At 37.3% G+C, this 17,396-nt stretch overlaps 2 protein-coding genes and 1 pseudogene across 3 annotated transcripts; 2 read left to right on the top strand and 1 right to left on the bottom strand.

The window, feature by feature from the left end:
• The first annotated feature begins 495 nt into the window (after positions 1-495).
• Positions 496-3,388, top strand: LOC147556780 (PKS-NRPS hybrid synthetase cheA-like). Its single transcript, XM_086658702.1, has 4 exons — positions 496-582; positions 994-2,546; positions 2,675-3,116; positions 3,365-3,388. The coding sequence occupies exons 1-4, from the start codon at positions 496-498 to the stop codon at positions 3,386-3,388; spliced, it is 2,106 nt and encodes a 701-aa protein (XP_086514828.1).
• Positions 3,389-6,179: 2,791 nt separating this feature from the next.
• LOC147556779 (putative polyamine oxidase 5 pseudogene) lies at positions 6,180-8,019 on the top strand (annotated as a pseudogene). The gene has a single exon (XR_015233585.1). The product of XR_015233585.1 is annotated as a putative polyamine oxidase 5 pseudogene (transcript).
• Positions 7,993-15,929, bottom strand: LOC147556778 (beta-galactosidase-like). Its single transcript, XM_086657734.1, has 19 exons — positions 15,349-15,929; positions 15,107-15,202; positions 14,897-15,009; positions 14,573-14,639; positions 14,392-14,484; positions 14,152-14,295; positions 12,384-12,472; positions 12,128-12,233; positions 11,947-12,034; positions 11,113-11,231; positions 10,873-11,037; positions 10,602-10,774; positions 10,370-10,479; positions 10,157-10,266; positions 9,958-10,068; positions 9,748-9,858; positions 9,228-9,433; positions 8,811-9,147; positions 7,993-8,436 (listed from the first exon to the last, which is right to left on the bottom strand). Exons 1-19 carry the CDS (start codon positions 15,556-15,558, stop codon positions 8,326-8,328), a joined length of 2,559 nt encoding a protein of 852 aa, XP_086513860.1. The 5' UTR covers positions 15,559-15,929; the 3' UTR covers positions 7,993-8,325.
• Between the last annotated feature and the right edge of the window lie 1,467 nt (positions 15,930-17,396).

Here is a 17,396-nt window from a genome sequence, read left to right as displayed (position 1 = left end):
GTTTTATTTTTGATTCACAGTCTTTATTGGGTTAGGAGTGAGAATATATGCTAATTATCGGCTCTTCTTCCACCATACGGTCCAAAAGGGGTAGCCAACAAAAGACAATGCCTACACAATAAAGTTTGGGGTGCTTCTAAAGGCACCTGGCCAAATAGCTGTTAGCATCTAGAAATATTGTTGACTCAAGTCAATGGTTTTTGACCCGAGGTCTCTATAAGCACCGGTTTTTAATGTGGGTGACGTTCACCTTCGTTTACTTCTTCCATCTTCTTCTTCCAACAAAAAAGGAATCCTAATCAATTTTTCTTCCAAAACAAAACCCTAGAAAAGAGTGCAACATTCTCCGGCGACGGCAACGTCTCCGACACCTACCGGCGACTATTCTTTTATTCGAAACAATCAATCCGGGTGATTTGTTCATTATTAAAATGTGTTACATCTCATTTATAGCTTCTTTATATCATCTTTTGAAAAGAAATTAGGAAGTTAACCATGGAAGAAGAGAGTTCTAAAATTTTAACAACTACATCGATTCCAACTCTTTCACCTATTTCCGGGCAAGGAGAAGTTTCTCATGAGGTATACAACCATTCCCCGACCCTTTTTTATATGTTTCAATACGTGTTGTGTGAGTTTTTGAAAAAACAAAAGTGAAACTTCGGTGACGTGAACGGACTGAACCATCCGGTATTTTTTAGTCTTTAACGGATCAGACTATCCGTTTAGTAATGAAATGTCACAGACTCGACAGTCCGTGACCTTGTAGATTGAGACAGACAGGCGGATCCGTCCTTATATGATAAATCCCGGACTCTTTCAGTCCGTTCCATCTAGAAGATATTTTTTTCTTTAAGTGATTTTTATGTTTTTTTCACCTTTTGACAGATTCCGGACCTTAATATTGTTCCTATTGAAGAGGAGTACCATGCCGAATAAGAAAATCGACCTTCAAATGATGGGTGTCAATTTATTAGTATTGATGTTGGTCAGTATTTTGTGACTGAAGATGTTTTTCAAACTAAAGAGGAGTTAATTGGTTGGGCTAAAGAAATTGGGAGAAAACATAAGTTTGTAGTATTGACCTCCAGGTCAGGTAATAGAAGAGGTGGACAGAAACCCCGATTAGAATTATGTTGCGAAAGAAGTGGAGTATTTCGTTCACATGAGAAGAAGGATTTGGTTCCAAAATCCCATCAACCACCTATAAAGAAAAGGAAATCGAGCACCAAAAAATGTCAATGTCCGTTCAAGCTCAAAGGAATACAGGGGGTTAATGACACGTGGAAAGTGTCAGTTGTGTCTAGAATCCATAACCATGAGTTAGCTGAAAGTTTTCTAGGTCACGCATATGTGAATAGGTTGAAACCCGATGAAAAAGCTGTTGTGAAACATCTATTAAAAATTGGTTCGAAGCCAGCTCAAATTCTTTCTCAAATTCATGAACAATTCAAGGATAACACATCAACGTTGAAAACCATTTACAATGCACGTGCGAACATACGTATGGAAAAACAAGAAGGAAGGAGTCCGATGCAACAACTCATTAAGTTGTTGGTGGAACACCATTACGTCTACCATTTTTCAAAGAACGAAGACACTGATGAGGTAACAAATCTATTTTGGGCACATCCTGATTGTATTCTATTATTACAGAGTTTCCATACCGTGTTATTGCTCGATTGTACTTATAAAACCAACCGATTTAACAAGCCATTGCTTGAGATTGTCGGGGTAACTTCTACGTTGAAATCCTTCATCACGGCCTTTACATTTATGGATGGGGAGACAACTAATCAGTACACATGGGCCCTTAATCGTTTGCGGACGTTGTTTCCTCCCAACTCAATGCCAATCGTGTTTATTACCGATCGTGAACTTGCACTGATTAACGCCATTGGTGAAGTCTTTCCAAATGCTCAAAGGTTGCTATGTACTTTCCACATCGACAAGTGTGTGGTAGCCAAAGTCAAAGGTCATTCCAAACAAGAACAATTCAATGGGTTTATGACAATGTTTCGAGCTATCATGTATGCTGAGACTGAAAGTGGTTATAATGAGGCGGTGGAAACTTCTGTGAAGTTTTGGTCAAACATACATCATAAAGATGTTAGTTATGTTCAAGATACCTGGTTGGGATTGAAAGAGAGATTTGTGACTGCATGGACTAACGGGGTTATTCACATGGGAAATACTATAACAAATCGTGTGGAAGGTGCTCATTCCAAATTGAAGAGATATCTATGTAGCTCCGAAGGTAACTATGTTACGTGCTGGGAATTTATGCATATCATGATGGAAACCGAGACATGTGAAATTATAACATCTTTTGAGCACAGTCGTATTAAGGTGAAGGAAGGGCATCAAACCAAGTTTTTTAAAGAGCTACGTGGTTATGTCTCGCACGCGACATTAGATCTTATGGTAGATGAGATCGACCGTGCAAATGGGATTGATATTAACGTTCAAAATTGCGGATATGTTCTAAGGTATGTCTATGGTCTCCCTTGTGCTCATGAGATGGTATCTTTGATGAATCAAGTAAGGTATGTCCAAAGGACATCATTCACCCTCAGTGGACCAAGCTATCCATTAACCTGACTCCGCCGATTCATAATGATCTTGACGCATCACATGAGATGGAGCACCTTTATTTAATGTGGGATAAATCCAGTGATGCTGAGAGGACCGCAATACTTGAGAAGTTGAGGAAAATTTCTTTTCCGGTCATCACAAACTTGTGTGAGCCATTGCAACAAACAAAAACCAAAGGGGCTCCGAAACAAAGAAGAATGAGCAAAAAAGAAAAAGAAGCTGCAAAATCTACTAAGAGGAACCCATCTGCTTTCGAATATGCAAAGTGTGTTGACGAATGTGTTCCCTCCACTCAGACAGTACGTAAAGTTAACAAAAAAACCCAAGAACCGAAAGCAACCATACCCAATTTTAAAAGATACAAAGGACAGATTCCGTCAGTTATGGATCCATTCTTGGATGACATTATAGATGTGTCAGGCGATGGTCATTGTGGGTTTCATGCCGTTGGTAAAGGACTTGGGTTTTCACTAGAAGATGGTTGGAAACAAGTTCGCGAAAATGTCATAAAAGAACTTGAGGTACGTAACACACTCTACAAAAAGATGTTTGGAACAAGAGAATACACTCAAACATTAAGTGCCGCGAACAACTTCAATTTTACATGTCCGGAAGATTGGTTCTACATTCACCCGTACACTAGTATACTTGTGGCGAGTAGCTTCAATTGCATATTAGTTCATTTGTCTTACGGTTGTTCGACAACTTTCTTACCCTTACTTAGTGGTCCACCTTCTGAGGGTTATAAAATTGCATGCATTACATATAGTGGTGGTCACTTTATGAACGTTAAACTGAAAAAAAATTCTATACTCCCTCCTATTGCACCGCAATGGTCTAGGTATGCATCGCTAGAGGCAACGGGTTGGCTTGAACTTGTTAGAGATAGAATCGAGGATGAAAAAATATTCTCATGATAATTCGAATGAGCCAAGTAGTAGTGTGATAGGGCTGACTTGAACCAACCCAACGCCCCCAATAAGAAGCCACATTACCAAAGTTTGTAGAATCTCCATCCTTCGACACCTTTTTTGGTCGAATCGGTTCTTTAGGGATGACTTGAACCAACCCAAGTTGCCTTAACACCCTATCAGGGTGATAGGGCTCGGCAATATCGTTAACCGCGATGCAACCAGTGTAAAAAGAGTATTCAGGAAGTGGTAGTGCAACACCAGACAATAAGGGACGATATGGGTCCCAAATGACCTACATGATACAGACGTTTAACGAGTGATTCCTATAGCATACGTCAGGTATTATAGAACACTGGAAAAAATTAATAAATAAAATACATACATCTCTCTCGATCAGACCGTCCAATTGCTCACGAGTGCTTCCTAGAGCACATGCCTTGTTGCCTTTCAAAATGTGTTTCTCCCATCTATACATCTGGGGCACGTTAGATGTAGGATCATATTTTGGGTTAGGAACAGACACCCCAAGGTTGAAGTGTTCATCGATCCACGCATACAAATGTAATGTTTAATACACATTTATTATTCGCTACTCTAACATAATAAAGAAATAATTGAGAGACAAAAATAAATATGAAATTACCTGAAGTAAAGTAAGATAACCAACCAATTGATTTCCTCCCCTCGAAGCAAAACCAATCTGCCGATAAAGATAGGCAAGCACCGCTGTTCCCCACGAGTAAGTCGAAATATCATCTAAGTTCTTCAGATATCGTAGATAGACAATAAGAACCTTAGTTGCACTCTTATCAGCAAAAAGAGTACAACCAAAAAGATGCAAGAGGTATGCCCGTGCAACAACATCTTTGACAAGGTCGGTGTCATCCTCTTCCGACCCACTGCATTGCATCCTCAACCACTTAAGCTCCACAGACTTAGATTTACTTAAGTGCAGTTTTACACCTTCGTAATCTAATTGTAAAGAACGAGAGACTAGTAATGCATCTGGATCTTTTGTATCATCGTCATCGTCATCCTTCACATCTTCATCATCCGTCTTGGACAGAACAACGGGTTTACCTTCAATTGGAAGACCACATATGCGATGCACATCCTCTAACGTGATCGTCATCTCCCGAACGGCATGTGGAAAGTATTTGTGTCCTCATACCACCGCTCTGTAAATGCCGAGAGTAGAACACGATCTAGCTTGATGTATGAATATTTGGCGATGTGGGCCAATCCCGTGTTCCGGACTCTCTCTCGAACACTTTGACACTCAGTTTCCAGGTCCCACCCATTCTTCTTCTTCAAAACAGTACCCACAACTACGGCAGACGCATGGTTGTGTAACTTCAGCACCGGCCTCTCCTGAAAATAAAAAAGATATTGTTTTAGATTGATGATTAACTAAATTTTATCATAACTACTAAAATTAGAAAATAATATTTGCTTACCGGTTTGTTCCAAATCGTATAAGCAACATGATTCTTGAAACAAGGTAGAAGCGCACGATCTATCGGACCTCCAGAGTACGGGTCTGAAAATGAAGATGACCCCCTACTTCTGTTTCTGCTGTCGAAATAGGAGGCTCTGTTTCGTTCTCATCTCCTTGCGTTCGTCGTTGCTTACGTGGTGCCATAATAACTTTTGAATAATATGCGGATACGTGATGCACAAACAATAAATAAGCAAAATATGTTTTCCTAGTCTAAATTAATGAAGGAAAAATTGGACGTATCGCTACAAAAAAGGTCATTCAAATAATAACTTTTTATAGGCACGTATCGCTACAAAAAAGGTCATTCAAATAATGAAGGAAAAATGATGAGAAAAATAAAGAAAGATTAAAAAAAAAAATAACCCCAAGTCCCGGATCAGGTAATCCGGGGCCTTTCAGTCGAAAACAGATTACCCAGTCCGTCACGGACTAGAAGATGAGTCTGTTTCTTTGTACTACCTCACGGATTAGCTGATCCGTGACTAGGAAGACACAGACGGACTGGACCAGTCCGTCCGAGTCGTTCCAGCAGCTTAGGTATAAATCTAGGGCAGTTTCTTTGGACATCAAACACTCACACAAATGGCTCTAAATATGTTCAAAATGATATAATACAACAATCTAAACATGTTACAACACACTATTAACATCCCCAATCAATCAAACAACAAATTTATTCAAATTTTTTTAAAAAGTTAGAGTTTTTTAACTAACCTTGGAGGAGCAATTGTAGCTTGATTTCAACTTCGTCTCCACCAAATGATGCTTGATTCTAAGACTTAGAGAGTCAAATGACTTATTCTCAGCAAACTTTGAGGGAGATTCGTGAGATTATGAGCGATTTGGTGAGGGTAGAATTCGGTTTTTTAAGAGCTTAGAGAGAGAAAGTTTCAAATTCCCAATTTTGGATGGATTTTGTGAGAGATAGATGGAGGGGTTAGGGTCAACAGATAAAGGACCGATGCCTACATAATTGATTGGTGCTAACAGAGAATAGAGCGGTTGAGCCTGGTGCTAACAGAGATGGATGCTAACAGCTGTTTGGTCAGGTGCCTTTAGAAGCGCTCGTCCCCCAATTCATTGCGCAGAGACTGCACCTCCAACTTTTCCCCAATTGGAAACTAAACAACCCCTTCTAAGTTTCTCTCCCTCCTTCTCTCTCTAGACAAATGGTAGTCAACAAGCCTAGAGTTGTGATAATTGGAGCTGGAATGGCAGGTCTTGTAGCTGCTAATACACTTTATAAGTCCCCTTCCTTTAAACAACTCTTTGACCTCTGTGTAGTTGAAGGTGGGAAAAGAATTGGGGGAAGAATTCAAACTTCTGAGTTTTGTGGTAATCGAATTGAAATGGGTGCAACTTGGATTCATGGAATTGGTGGTAGTCCAATTTATAAAATTGCCAAAGAAATCAACTCTTTAGAATCCTCACAGCCGTGGGAAAGAATGGATGGTTGGTACTCTGGATCTGATCCACCATTAACAATTTCTGAAGATGGGTTAATACTTGATCACTTAATCACTCAACCCATTTCAAATCTGTTCAAAACATTACTGGATTTTGCAAAGGGTAAGTTAATTTCTGAAAACCAGAACAAAGATGAAGATAATTATGTTGATTATTTTAAAATTGCAGATAAAGCTATGAAGATTTGTTCAAAAAATGAGGGTTTTAGTGGTTCAGTAAGTATGGGTTCTTTTCTTAAACAAGGTCTTGATTGTTATTTAGATGAAAAGAATGAATCAGAAAGGAATTTGAACTTGAAGTTGATTCAAGAAGCAGTATTTGCAAGTAATGAGAATAATCAAAGAACTTATAGTTGTTGTGGTGATTTATTCAAGTTAGATTTGAATGCAGAAAAAGATTTTTTTGTATTCCCTGATGAAGAAATCACAATACCTAAAGGGTATTCAAGTATAATTGAATCATTAGCTTCTGCTCTTCCATCTGATTTGATTCAGTTAGAGAAAAAAGTTGTTAAAATTGAATGGAAACCAGAAGGAAATCAAATTGAATCACCAAATACTGAGAATTTGGGTGAAATTAAGCCTGTGAAATTACATTTTGAAGATGGGTCAATCATGGAAACTGATCATGTAATTATAACAGTTTCATTAGGGGTTTTGAAAGCAGGGATTCAAGAAGATTTAGGTATGTTTAATCCACCTCTTCCTAGTTATAAAACAGAAGCAATTTCAAGACTTGGGTTTGGTGTTGTTAACAAATTGTTTCTAGAATTAGATGATCATCAAGAGGAGAAGAAGAAAGATTCTAATGAATTTCCTTTCTTAGTAATGGCATTTCATAAACATGATTCTGAATTAAGAGAAAAAATGATTCCATGGTGGATGAGAAAAACATCTTCAATGTTTCCAATTTATAACAAGTCTAGTGTAGTTTTATCATGGTTTGCAGGAGATGAAGCTCTTCAACTTGAATCACTTTCAGATGAAGAGATTATTAATGGAGTTTCTACTACTATCTCTAAATTTCTACCAAATTCTAAACCCATTAAGGAAATTGATAATTCAGAGAAATGGAGTAATGGGTATGTGAAATCTGTGGAGATGGATAAATTTGATGAGTTTAAATTTAGTAAAGTTCTTAAGACTGAATGGGGAAGAAACCCTTTGTTCTTGGGTTCATATAGTTATGTTGCAGTTGGTTCAAGTGGAGATGATTTTGATTTCATAGCTAAGCCATTACCAAGTATGAAGGATGATGATAATACTTCAACGAGTCTTTCTTCTCCGCTTCAAATTCTATTTGCAGGAGAAGCAACACATAGAACACAGTATTCTACTACTCATGGAGCTTATTTCAGTGGAATTAGAGAAGCAAATAGGCTTCTTCAACATTACAATTTGTAATGTTTTTTCAGTTTTATTGTACCATGAAGTACTTGTTGAAACTCTCTCTCTCTCTCTCTCTCTCCACTGTAACATGATCCATTTTTATAACGAAGCTTATGGTAAAAAAAACTGAAAATATGAATGCTTTTGCATAAAATTGAATTTGCTAGTACTTGATTGACTATTACAAGGACACAGCATTGAAGCACTGATACAAAAAGAGTCGAATCCTTTGGACAAATAATCGCAGTATTGCAGTATCAATTTGCCTCTCGCGATTCTTGAATTAGTTTCATCGTTCTATGTCTCCGAACAATGACAAATCTTTGTACATTTAAGAGCTTGCCAAAATGGGCTTCGACTTCGACAAAACTTCTGTAAGTTTATACACTAAGATCCAACTGAGAAGGACCCTCGAAATTGTTGGTTTGTATACTTGTTTTCCTCTGGTTATTTGCAGTGATCAACTACAGATAGCTTCAACCGAAAGCTTCTTCAGTGTCTCTGGACATGGGTCTCCTCCAAAAACCTCAGGAGCTACGGATACTGAACAGACTGACTGCCCGATGCATCTCTGCCACAAGAAATCAAAATTTCAATCACATATTAGACGCTGCAATTACTGAAAACACCCAAAACGGTGATTGACCCATGACAGCAGATTCTTTACTTGTAGGGTATGAGCTATTAAATCATGTTCAAACATCAGAAGGGCAACACCAAACTTGGTAAAAGCTCTATTTGGTTTCAACAGTTTATAGAATGTTGGCTTTCTCTCTCATTCTGTGAAGACCTGCCACGAGAATTGGGTCTATGTCGCAAGCATTGTCCAAAGACTCGGGAAAGTCAGATAGATCAGGCTTTGGGGTCTAGTTGATCACACTTTCTGAACTAGGTGTGCCTAAACTAGTTTGTGTCATTGGCTTACATGATGTTAAGTTTATATACCTTTTCAAAAGCATTATACGATTTATGAGCATGACAGCTCCCTTCGCTGAAGCTTCCACAAGACCCTTCTGGAGTTCCAAAGCTAGCAAACTTTATTGACGAAATTTTCTGCCCAGGGCCACATCTTAGATGCGCTTTCGGTCTTACTGGAGTATCAATTTTGCCACCGACTTGCCTCTGATAGTTCGCCAAATTTGGTTGCCACTCAAAAATGTCAGCACAAACACTTTCGACAGCTCTTGTAACTAAAGAAATCCCATTTGGATCACCACCCCACTCTTCAAAAACCACTAATAAGTTTCCAGTTGGTTTTAGCCATGCCCGAGGAATATGATACCTGAAATTTATAATTCCATGATGATTTGATAGTTCCTTCAGTAATAATCAATGTTATAGATTTTTTCAAGGTTTTCTTACCATTTTTGGGAGGCCTCTCCACAATTTCTTAGGCATTTCTTTTCATCATAGTATCCGGTGTAACTACAGTTGGTACAAGTACCAGACGCTTTATATGCAGGCCAGTAACGGCCGATGCTTCTCTCGTTTATCCATACCTGACCCTTCCCCATGCTACCCATATCTAAAGCCAAGGGATCATCTCCATCCGGCAAATTGAAAATTGTCTGCAAGTATCAAGAAAAAAAAAACAATTAGAGTTTATACAGATTTTGTTGTTCTCAATGATCTCGTGAAATGGTTGAGTTGAATAGAGTATTTGATCCTTTTTCTGTTGTGTTTCACCAAGATTAAAGGATGGTAGAGTGAGAGAGAAAACTCTTTCATTCTAGATTTCATCTTTAGATCGAGAGTGCTCTTGGATCATGGAAATCGTGGGCTTAAATCCATCACCAGTTGTTGATTTGCAGATTTAGGATTTCAACGATTAGAATATGTTCGAGAATGTTTGTGATAGAAGTATAGGTATCAGAGTCGTCACCTTGTACCATGTCAACGGCTGCTTTTGAGCCAGTAAAGATTCATCTACCCATTCAACTGTGGAGCTCCCACTGAGTGAATGAAGACTTAACGCTTCGCCTTCTAAACCAATCTGCACACAGAAAATATATGTATATGACCTTGTAAGACTCACCACTTCTTAATCTACGGCAGATTAATGGAAATATAAACCAGTGATAATCAGAATAACCTTGTAAGACCACTTCTGCCATGACAAATCTCGTCTTCCTTCGTTTAAACCATTCAACATGATTGGACCAAGAACCCCAGCATTCCATGTCTCAAAACGTGGTCCAATGTTCTAAACAAAGTCACCAAGAGTTAAAATCTTAGCAGAGATATAATCACACAGAATTTATCACACAAAATGAGTAAGAGAGGAAGCAAACCGGAAGGCCAACAGCTATGCTCAAAAGGGAAATCTTGTTAACTCCGGCTCTAAGTGTCACTGTGTCATTAAATGTCAGTCTTGGGTCTTCTAAACTCCCATATACAGTTCCTGCCAAAAAAAGATAGTGCACAATTACAATTTGAGGCGAAAAATAGAATTCTGGACTGTGGATCTTCTTTGTGTAGCTGAAGAACTTCAAAGTTTATTTTACCTGAGAGCTGACCGTTGACGAAAACATGCAAAGCATGACCTGCTGATAAGACAGTGAGCACAGGTTTTTGGCCATTTTTCAAGAAATCCTCTATCGAGTCAATATCTACACTGAAGATAAAGAGAGAAAAATATCAGTAGAGGATACACGGAAATAGGTAGTATAAGCATTAGTTATTTTCTGGAACTATATATAAGTGACATAAATGGAAATACCGGTGATAATTACTCACTCTGTCGAATACCACAAATAGTCGGTGACATCTCTTGTTGTATTTATCTGCTCAAGAAGACCAGTTATTGTGATTGAACTATTATCATAGAAAGCGGGTGCCTCATTGAACGATTGCCAAATAAGCTCTTCACCTACTGGCACCATCTTCATTTGTGCGCTTTGAGATCCAACCTGTGCAGAGAATTTGATATTTTCAACATTGTAAACTTGAAGCAAATGATGAAGTATGTACGAGCTCCATTTTGTCTCAAACAAAAGTTTATTCTCACCCTAGCTGTGTTGAAGACGGTTGTGTTGCAGTCAGGAAGGATGCTAATGGACCAAGGAGGAAGATGGTAATGCATATTCCCAAAGGCTACTTTTGCAAAATTTTGTGTGTTATAGTTTGCCAGGAATGCAGCACAACCTCCAGTTTTATAGTCAAAGACATGAGCCTAAACAAATAAAATTAAATGGTTAGCGAAAAAAGAAACTAATTGAAGATTTAACAAAAAGAAGCTGAACTAGACCTCTTGATTATCCCCTAACGTCATGACAGTGGGTTCTCCAGAAACTAACGCCGGTTCGCACAGCTTGATGGCTTTATGGAGATCTTTCAGATGGCCCCATTTGGGTTCTCTTAGTAGTCCTACAAATAAAAATGTATAGAGTTTTTTATTCCATAGCTCAACCGTGAGAAGAATCCCAAACAGACAAAAGTATCTCATGATCAAGAATATAAGTAATATTAGGCCTCTCCACTCATTCACGATTAGCTTTGTGTTTGATGCCTCCAAATTTAATATGGTAACCACCCACACGTAATAGGCCCAACTTTCACATTTCTCCACATCACAAACAAAACGACACATGTTTAGCTCAAAAGATGCCAACGTGAAGGAACATGTGAGAATAGTCCCACATACACAAATGTAAATCTCGTGACCCAAAATATAATTAATATCTCGGAGATGCTAGAGTGCCCAGTTTTTAGCCCATTAAAATGCCCAGCTGATGTGGAATCACTAAAAGACAAGGTTTTTTCAAAGTTTGACTACGGTGGGGACCGCTTTTATTTCTAAATAAGGAAAGTTGGGCATTTTAATGGGCAAAATTGCTGGGCACTCTATCATTTCCCTTAATATCTTGGGCCTCTTTACTCATTGTTAATTGATTTTGAGTTCGATGCGCACAACATTAATATTAACTAATATGACCCCAGCATGTTTACATCATTATCCATGACTGAATAATTATTGACCTTGTTGGACTTGGATTGAGAGTGCATGTTTATATGTATATTCTTATTAAAGGTCAAGTATCAAAGTTTATTGCATTCAAGAAACAACTCATTAGTCACATACCGTATTCATCAATTGGAGCATCATAATCATAGCTAGTACCAATAAAAGGACCACCAGCTGTTCGGCCAAAATTTGTTCCACCATGGTACTGAAGTAAAGAAACAAATATAATTATTTTGAGCTCACTTGTGCATCAGTTGGAGTCAAAACGCTTAAGTTAAACTATCAGTATATAACTCACCATATAATAGTTAATAAAGGATCCACCTTTTTGTACAAACTTGGCTACTGAAAATGCAATATCTTCAGCTGGTCTATAAGGAACTGCACCACCAAACTCCGTAAACCTGGCAGTTCAACAATGAAACAAAGGGTGGTAGATTGTGATCCTTGTACAAAGATGCCACAAACTCTTTCTGGATACTTAGAGCACAAGAACAAATTTGGACAATATTGGAGTCAAGCAAATTAAAATAGTAATAGGATTGATAACTTACCAGCCAGTCCAGTTTTCTGTCCACATTTTTGGCTTGAATGGTTTGTTAGGAGAAAACCAATCACAATAGAAACCGTTGCAAGTATTTATCTGTCAGAATCAAGGAATGAAATTTCGGTTTCGGTGGAAATTTCGGTCGGCCAAAAGTGGAAACGTTTCGTAGAAACATTTCGGTCAGTGTGGAAATCTTACAAATTTACAAAAGTGATAGAAATATGATGCAATTATGTATAACAAGATTATTAAACCATAATGAAGCACAAAAATGACGTTTAACATTATCTATTAGTTTGAGGGAGTATTCACAATTACATAGTTACTTCCGGGGGTAAATTGAATAACTTTTTGGCTATAACACCAAAAAGATTAACAATTTGATAATAGTTAATAGTTAACAAACTATGTTAGTTTAAGAAGGTATCGTCAATTACTCAATTACACTGTTATATCAGGGGTGTTACTAAAATAAAATCAATTTAGGCCGTTAAGTCGTGGCGTAAAGCATTCAAATAGATTTAAAAAGCATTAAAAACATAATATGAAAATCAAGAGAGATCTAAGAGAAATGAAGATGAAAAAGACGAAGGAAGGGATATGTTTCTAGTATTAGTTTCTCCGGGTTTTTTGCTAGATTTCTACTATGTCGGTCAAAATTTCCATCATGTCGGTGGAAATTTCGATATTTCCAACCATTTCGGTGGAAGTTTCGATCATGTCGGTGGAAACTATGCAAGAAATAGTTGTAAGTGTTACTTCGTGCACCTAATCTGATTTTAGGAAACGTTTCGCGAAATTTCGGTGAAATTTCGGGAAGTTTCATTCCTTGGTCAGAATATAAATAAATAGAAGTTTGAGAGAGATAGATAACAAAATTAGTGAATATGAGTCCGCCGTGAACGTCGTTACAAGATATTGTTTCTCCTCCATCCAACATTTTAGTGCCGAGTAACTCAATCCCCGATGTTGGGAGTAGGTTAGCATTATCCCACGTCGCATGGGCATTAGATTTTAACAGTAAATAATTCCTGGGCAATTTATTCCTTGTAATCCGGGTTTCAAGGAAGTTAGGCCTAATAGGCTAACAAATCTATGTTTTAGTGATGGATGGGAACTTCGTAACCTTAACTCTGTCTGGGATGGGAGTGCTAAGTGATATCAGCACTGGCGTTGAGTGAGGGGTATTAGTGTTATCTCACATCGTCCCGGAACTAAAATTTGCAAAGTAGATAAGTCTTGGACAATCTTTTAAGCCAGTTTACAACCGGATGGGCTCAAAAAGTTAACATAGTATATGAACCAAGAAACCCCACCTTGGTTTGGGTAGTATCATGAGTTGTTTCCCAAAGCGAAGAGCTGGGAGTGAAGTTCTTGGTCCTCTTTAACCACTATATTAACACTTCCAAATAAGAAAAAAAAACATAGTGTACGAGCAAAAGTTTTGTAATGGTCTTTTATATAGGAAACTGTAAGGTTTCCACCGTGGTCTCTCCAATGGAGAGACATACATGTTATCACTCAAGTGCGCCTCACAGAGTCCTCTAGAGGTCATGGTGGAGTAAAATTGAATATGAGTTCACTATCATAATTATTTGTCTCTCTAATAATGCAACTTGGTGAGGAAGTAGTTGATAATAATTAATAAACAGATAACACCCAAAAGTAGAAATTATCATGTAAACGAGATAAAAATCATCAAGCTCTCAGTAAGAAACAGTCTGAGTAGTCAATGTTGGCAACTGTTAAATCATACTATATGGGGAGGCACTTACTATTGGATCAGGGGCATCATCCTGCTTGCACATGACCCATGGCACTCCAATACCAAGATCCACTGCCATTTTAGCTACATATTGGGTATAAATTCGAGCAGGATCACCCAATTCGTATTCCATAGGTCCATACTCATTCTCTATCTGTCATACCACATTCAAAGAGAAAACTGAAGTTCATAAAAAACTTGATTATGGAGTTAGTTTGCGTACCCATTTTACAAATTACTAGTTAGTTACCTGTGCAAGAATTATGGGACCTCCTTGTGTTTCAAACAACTTTTCTTCCTTCATCATGTCTACAATCTTTTCAGTAAATCCTTTCATGGCAACCTAATAACATAATGTTTCAACTGTATAATAAACTTCTAAAACAAAATCATGAAATTTTAGGTATAGGAAAGTAATCAAACTGCCAAACCTTGAAAGGCTCATTATCTGTTCTGAAACTGATACCAGGAATATATTTGAGCCAAACAGGGAACCCCCTATACCAAAAAACAAAACAAAATGAGCTTAAAATCCATTGAAGTCTAGAAATTTCTGCATATATTATATGTAGAGTAATGCTAGAGAACAAGAAAAACTAGGTAAACTCTAGTCAGAAATCCTATGTGGCTTGTCGTGATTCGCGGCTCAGTGGATCAGAATCATCGGAAACATGAATCAGGACAAGACACACAAGATTTCGGCCTGTTTTTTTTTTTGTTCCCTAGCATTTTTCTTATATGTATAATTCAATTACCCAAAGTTCCATTCAGCACAGACATAAGGACCTATCCTGAGATGAACATAAAGACCTGCTTTCTTCACCAACTTGATGAAACCAACCAGATCATATCTATCCTCAAAATAGTACTACACAATCAAAAGAAGAAGAAGAAAAGAATCTATTATACATCTTCTTGTCATATCTAAAGAGAAAGATAAATTGGAAGTAGTGATAGTTTCTTACTTCTCCTGGAGAAGGCTCATGGCCATTCCAGAAAACATAAGTTTGAATCACATCCACACCTCCATCTTTAGCTTTCTGAATTAGATCCGGCCACATCTTCAATCAACACATATAAGTATAATTAGTGTAAAAATTACTAAAAATAAGAGTACCCATTAATGGAAAAGAAGGAAAAACTTCAAATTGATGAAGAAATTGAAGGAAAAAAAAGATACCCATGAACCACATTTTTAGTAAAATACCTCAGGAGTACTTCTTGGGTAATGAATGGATCCAGAGATAAGAATTCGTCGTTGCCCATTAACAATAATAGCCTTTTCATCATAAGAAACTGAAGATGTAACATTAGAACACCATGAAAAGAGTAGAACAATAAACAACAACAACATATTCCACCACATTACAAGTGTAGAACCCATTATACCCATCTCTCTTCTCCCCACTTCTTTCATTATAGAGAGAGAAAGTGAGTAAGAGAGAGAGAGAGAGAGAGAGAAAGAGTGGTGTTCAGGCTTTCACAAATTTAACTTATTTTTTCCTTTTAGAGATAGAGAGAGAAAGAGATGCACTTGCAGTGTGCCTGTGTGGGTGAGTGAGTTATTGGTGTCATTTGGTTGGTTTGCAAAAACAAGAAAGCTTTTGCTGAGGCGATGAGATGCTTTTCTTTTCTTTCTTTCTTGTTTTACCATCATTACTGTCGCAGGCTCTCTAGGCTTCCTAGCTAATTTTGACCGTTAAAGATATCGTCATCATTGAGAAATTTCAAAAGCGCCCTCTATAAGTGTTAAAGGCGCCTTATTTCTTCACTCGTTTCTTTAAGTTTGCCTTGAAAAAGGCGCCTCTAACAATTATAAGGGCCGACTATGAAAGTTCCATTCTCAATTTCTAGAAAGACGCAAGGGTAATTCTTGCGACATCTTATAAGATGTTTCAGTGAAACATCAACTTATTAGTCTTTATTTCTTTTATCTCTCCACTTATTGGAAGATAAAGAAAAGACGGAAAGAGGGACCAGTTGGTCTTGGACTTATGTCTTTTTTCCCCATATTCTCACTCTTTGAGCTCCATTATATTGAAAAAACAAAGTGTTCGAGTAGGATTTGTCTCCCATCTTTTATGGTATCATCTAAACTTCACACATGGATATCGTGTTGACAATTATATTATTGAGTACGTTAAAAATTTACTGAAAATCAATCGAAATGTACTAGTAGATCTGATTGTTTGGCTTATATAGAATTTTCTTACAAAAATAGATAATAGATACTCTAACTTCAAGTAATGGATTAAAAAAATGAAGCGTTTCATAAACATGAATAAAACCTTAAAATCGAAATAAAAGATTACCCGATTACAAACTTTGGAGTAGAAAGGTTTGCTAGTAGGCTCGTTTGAAGTAATGAGTTAAGTTAAAGACATTGATCTGGTCTTAGATTAGAACTTTGAAGCCTAAGAAAACGAAGTTTGAATTATTAATGAGAGAGGGACCCAAAAATAAACAAATTTAAGGAAACGGTGGTAATGGATCCACCATTTGAAAATCCTCAAAGAAATCTAATAAAGGTTAGGTCCAAATAAAAAGTTTAAATAGATAATTTGGATAACTTTTAAGATGAACACCCTTGTGTTGTTGTTATTTCATTTATCTTTTCTTGGGTCAGAAGATTACAATTATAAAATTAATGTTGTGCTTTTGTCCCCTTTTCTCTACTTTATTAATACGCGGATTCACACATTGTGTTCTTCCTAAAATTAATATTTAAATACCGAAAGAAGACTTTTGCTCTTTCAATCCTAGAACATCTTTTGTCTAGTTACTAAGAATCATAATAATATATAGAAACAGAGAGTGGCCTAAATGTTAAATAGTTGTATCGTCTTTGGATGTTGCGGTAAGTTATATAGCAAGGTGTGGTATAACCGAGTTGTTTTTGAAAAGAATTTTATTTTTTATTTTCTCTTGCATGTAACTCTTGGTACAAGAGGTATTTATAGATATACAACTGTATTTGGATAAGAACAAATCAAATTCAAAATTGAAAATGATTTGGAAATATTGAAAATGATTTGGAGATATTTGAAGCCTAATTTTACTCCATGCTTTATAACCCCATCACCCCCCTCCCCCTCCCTCAAGCCGAACGTCTAGATCTTGAAGTGAAAGCTTGGAGCAAAGAAGTTTATGTCGAGCTTTGGCCAATCCTTTAGTGAATATATCTGCAATTTGATGACGTGTCGATATGTAGAGAACCTTTAGAGCTCCTCTGATTACTCTCTCAAGGACAAAATG

This window comes from Eschscholzia californica, unplaced genomic scaffold (genome assembly GCF_041429995.1).
Source record: "Eschscholzia californica isolate CP2 unplaced genomic scaffold, dmEscCali1.0.p SCAF_2, whole genome shotgun sequence".
In the NCBI taxonomy this organism is placed as follows: domain Eukaryota; kingdom Viridiplantae; phylum Streptophyta; class Magnoliopsida; order Ranunculales; family Papaveraceae; genus Eschscholzia; species Eschscholzia californica.
Note: the sequence above shows the minus strand (reverse complement) of the source record. Positions and strands in the feature narration are given on the sequence as shown.

Excerpts from the sequence above, each read along its gene's own strand:
- LOC147556780 (XM_086658702.1), top strand. The coding sequence starts at position 496 with ATGGAAGAAGAGAGTTCTAAAATTTTAACAACTACATCGATTCCAACT. Across the intron at positions 583-993 it reads AAGGAGAAGTTTCTCATGAG|TATTTTGTGACTGAAGATGT; the intron begins GTATACAACCAT and ends GATGTTGGTCAG. Across the intron at positions 2,547-2,674 it reads TCTTTGATGAATCAAGTAAG|TGATGCTGAGAGGACCGCAA; the intron begins GTATGTCCAAAG and ends GGATAAATCCAG.
- LOC147556778 (XM_086657734.1), bottom strand. The coding sequence starts at position 15,558 with ATGAAAGAAGTGGGGAGAAGAGAGATGGGTATAATGGGTTCTACACTT. Across the intron at positions 14,640-14,896 it reads TGTGCTGAATGGAACTTTGG|GGGGTTCCCTGTTTGGCTCA; the intron begins GTAATTGAATTA and ends TTTTTGGTATAG. Across the intron at positions 10,069-10,156 it reads GCATAGCTGTTGGCCTTCCG|AACATTGGACCACGTTTTGA; the intron begins GTTTGCTTCCTC and ends GACTTTGTTTAG.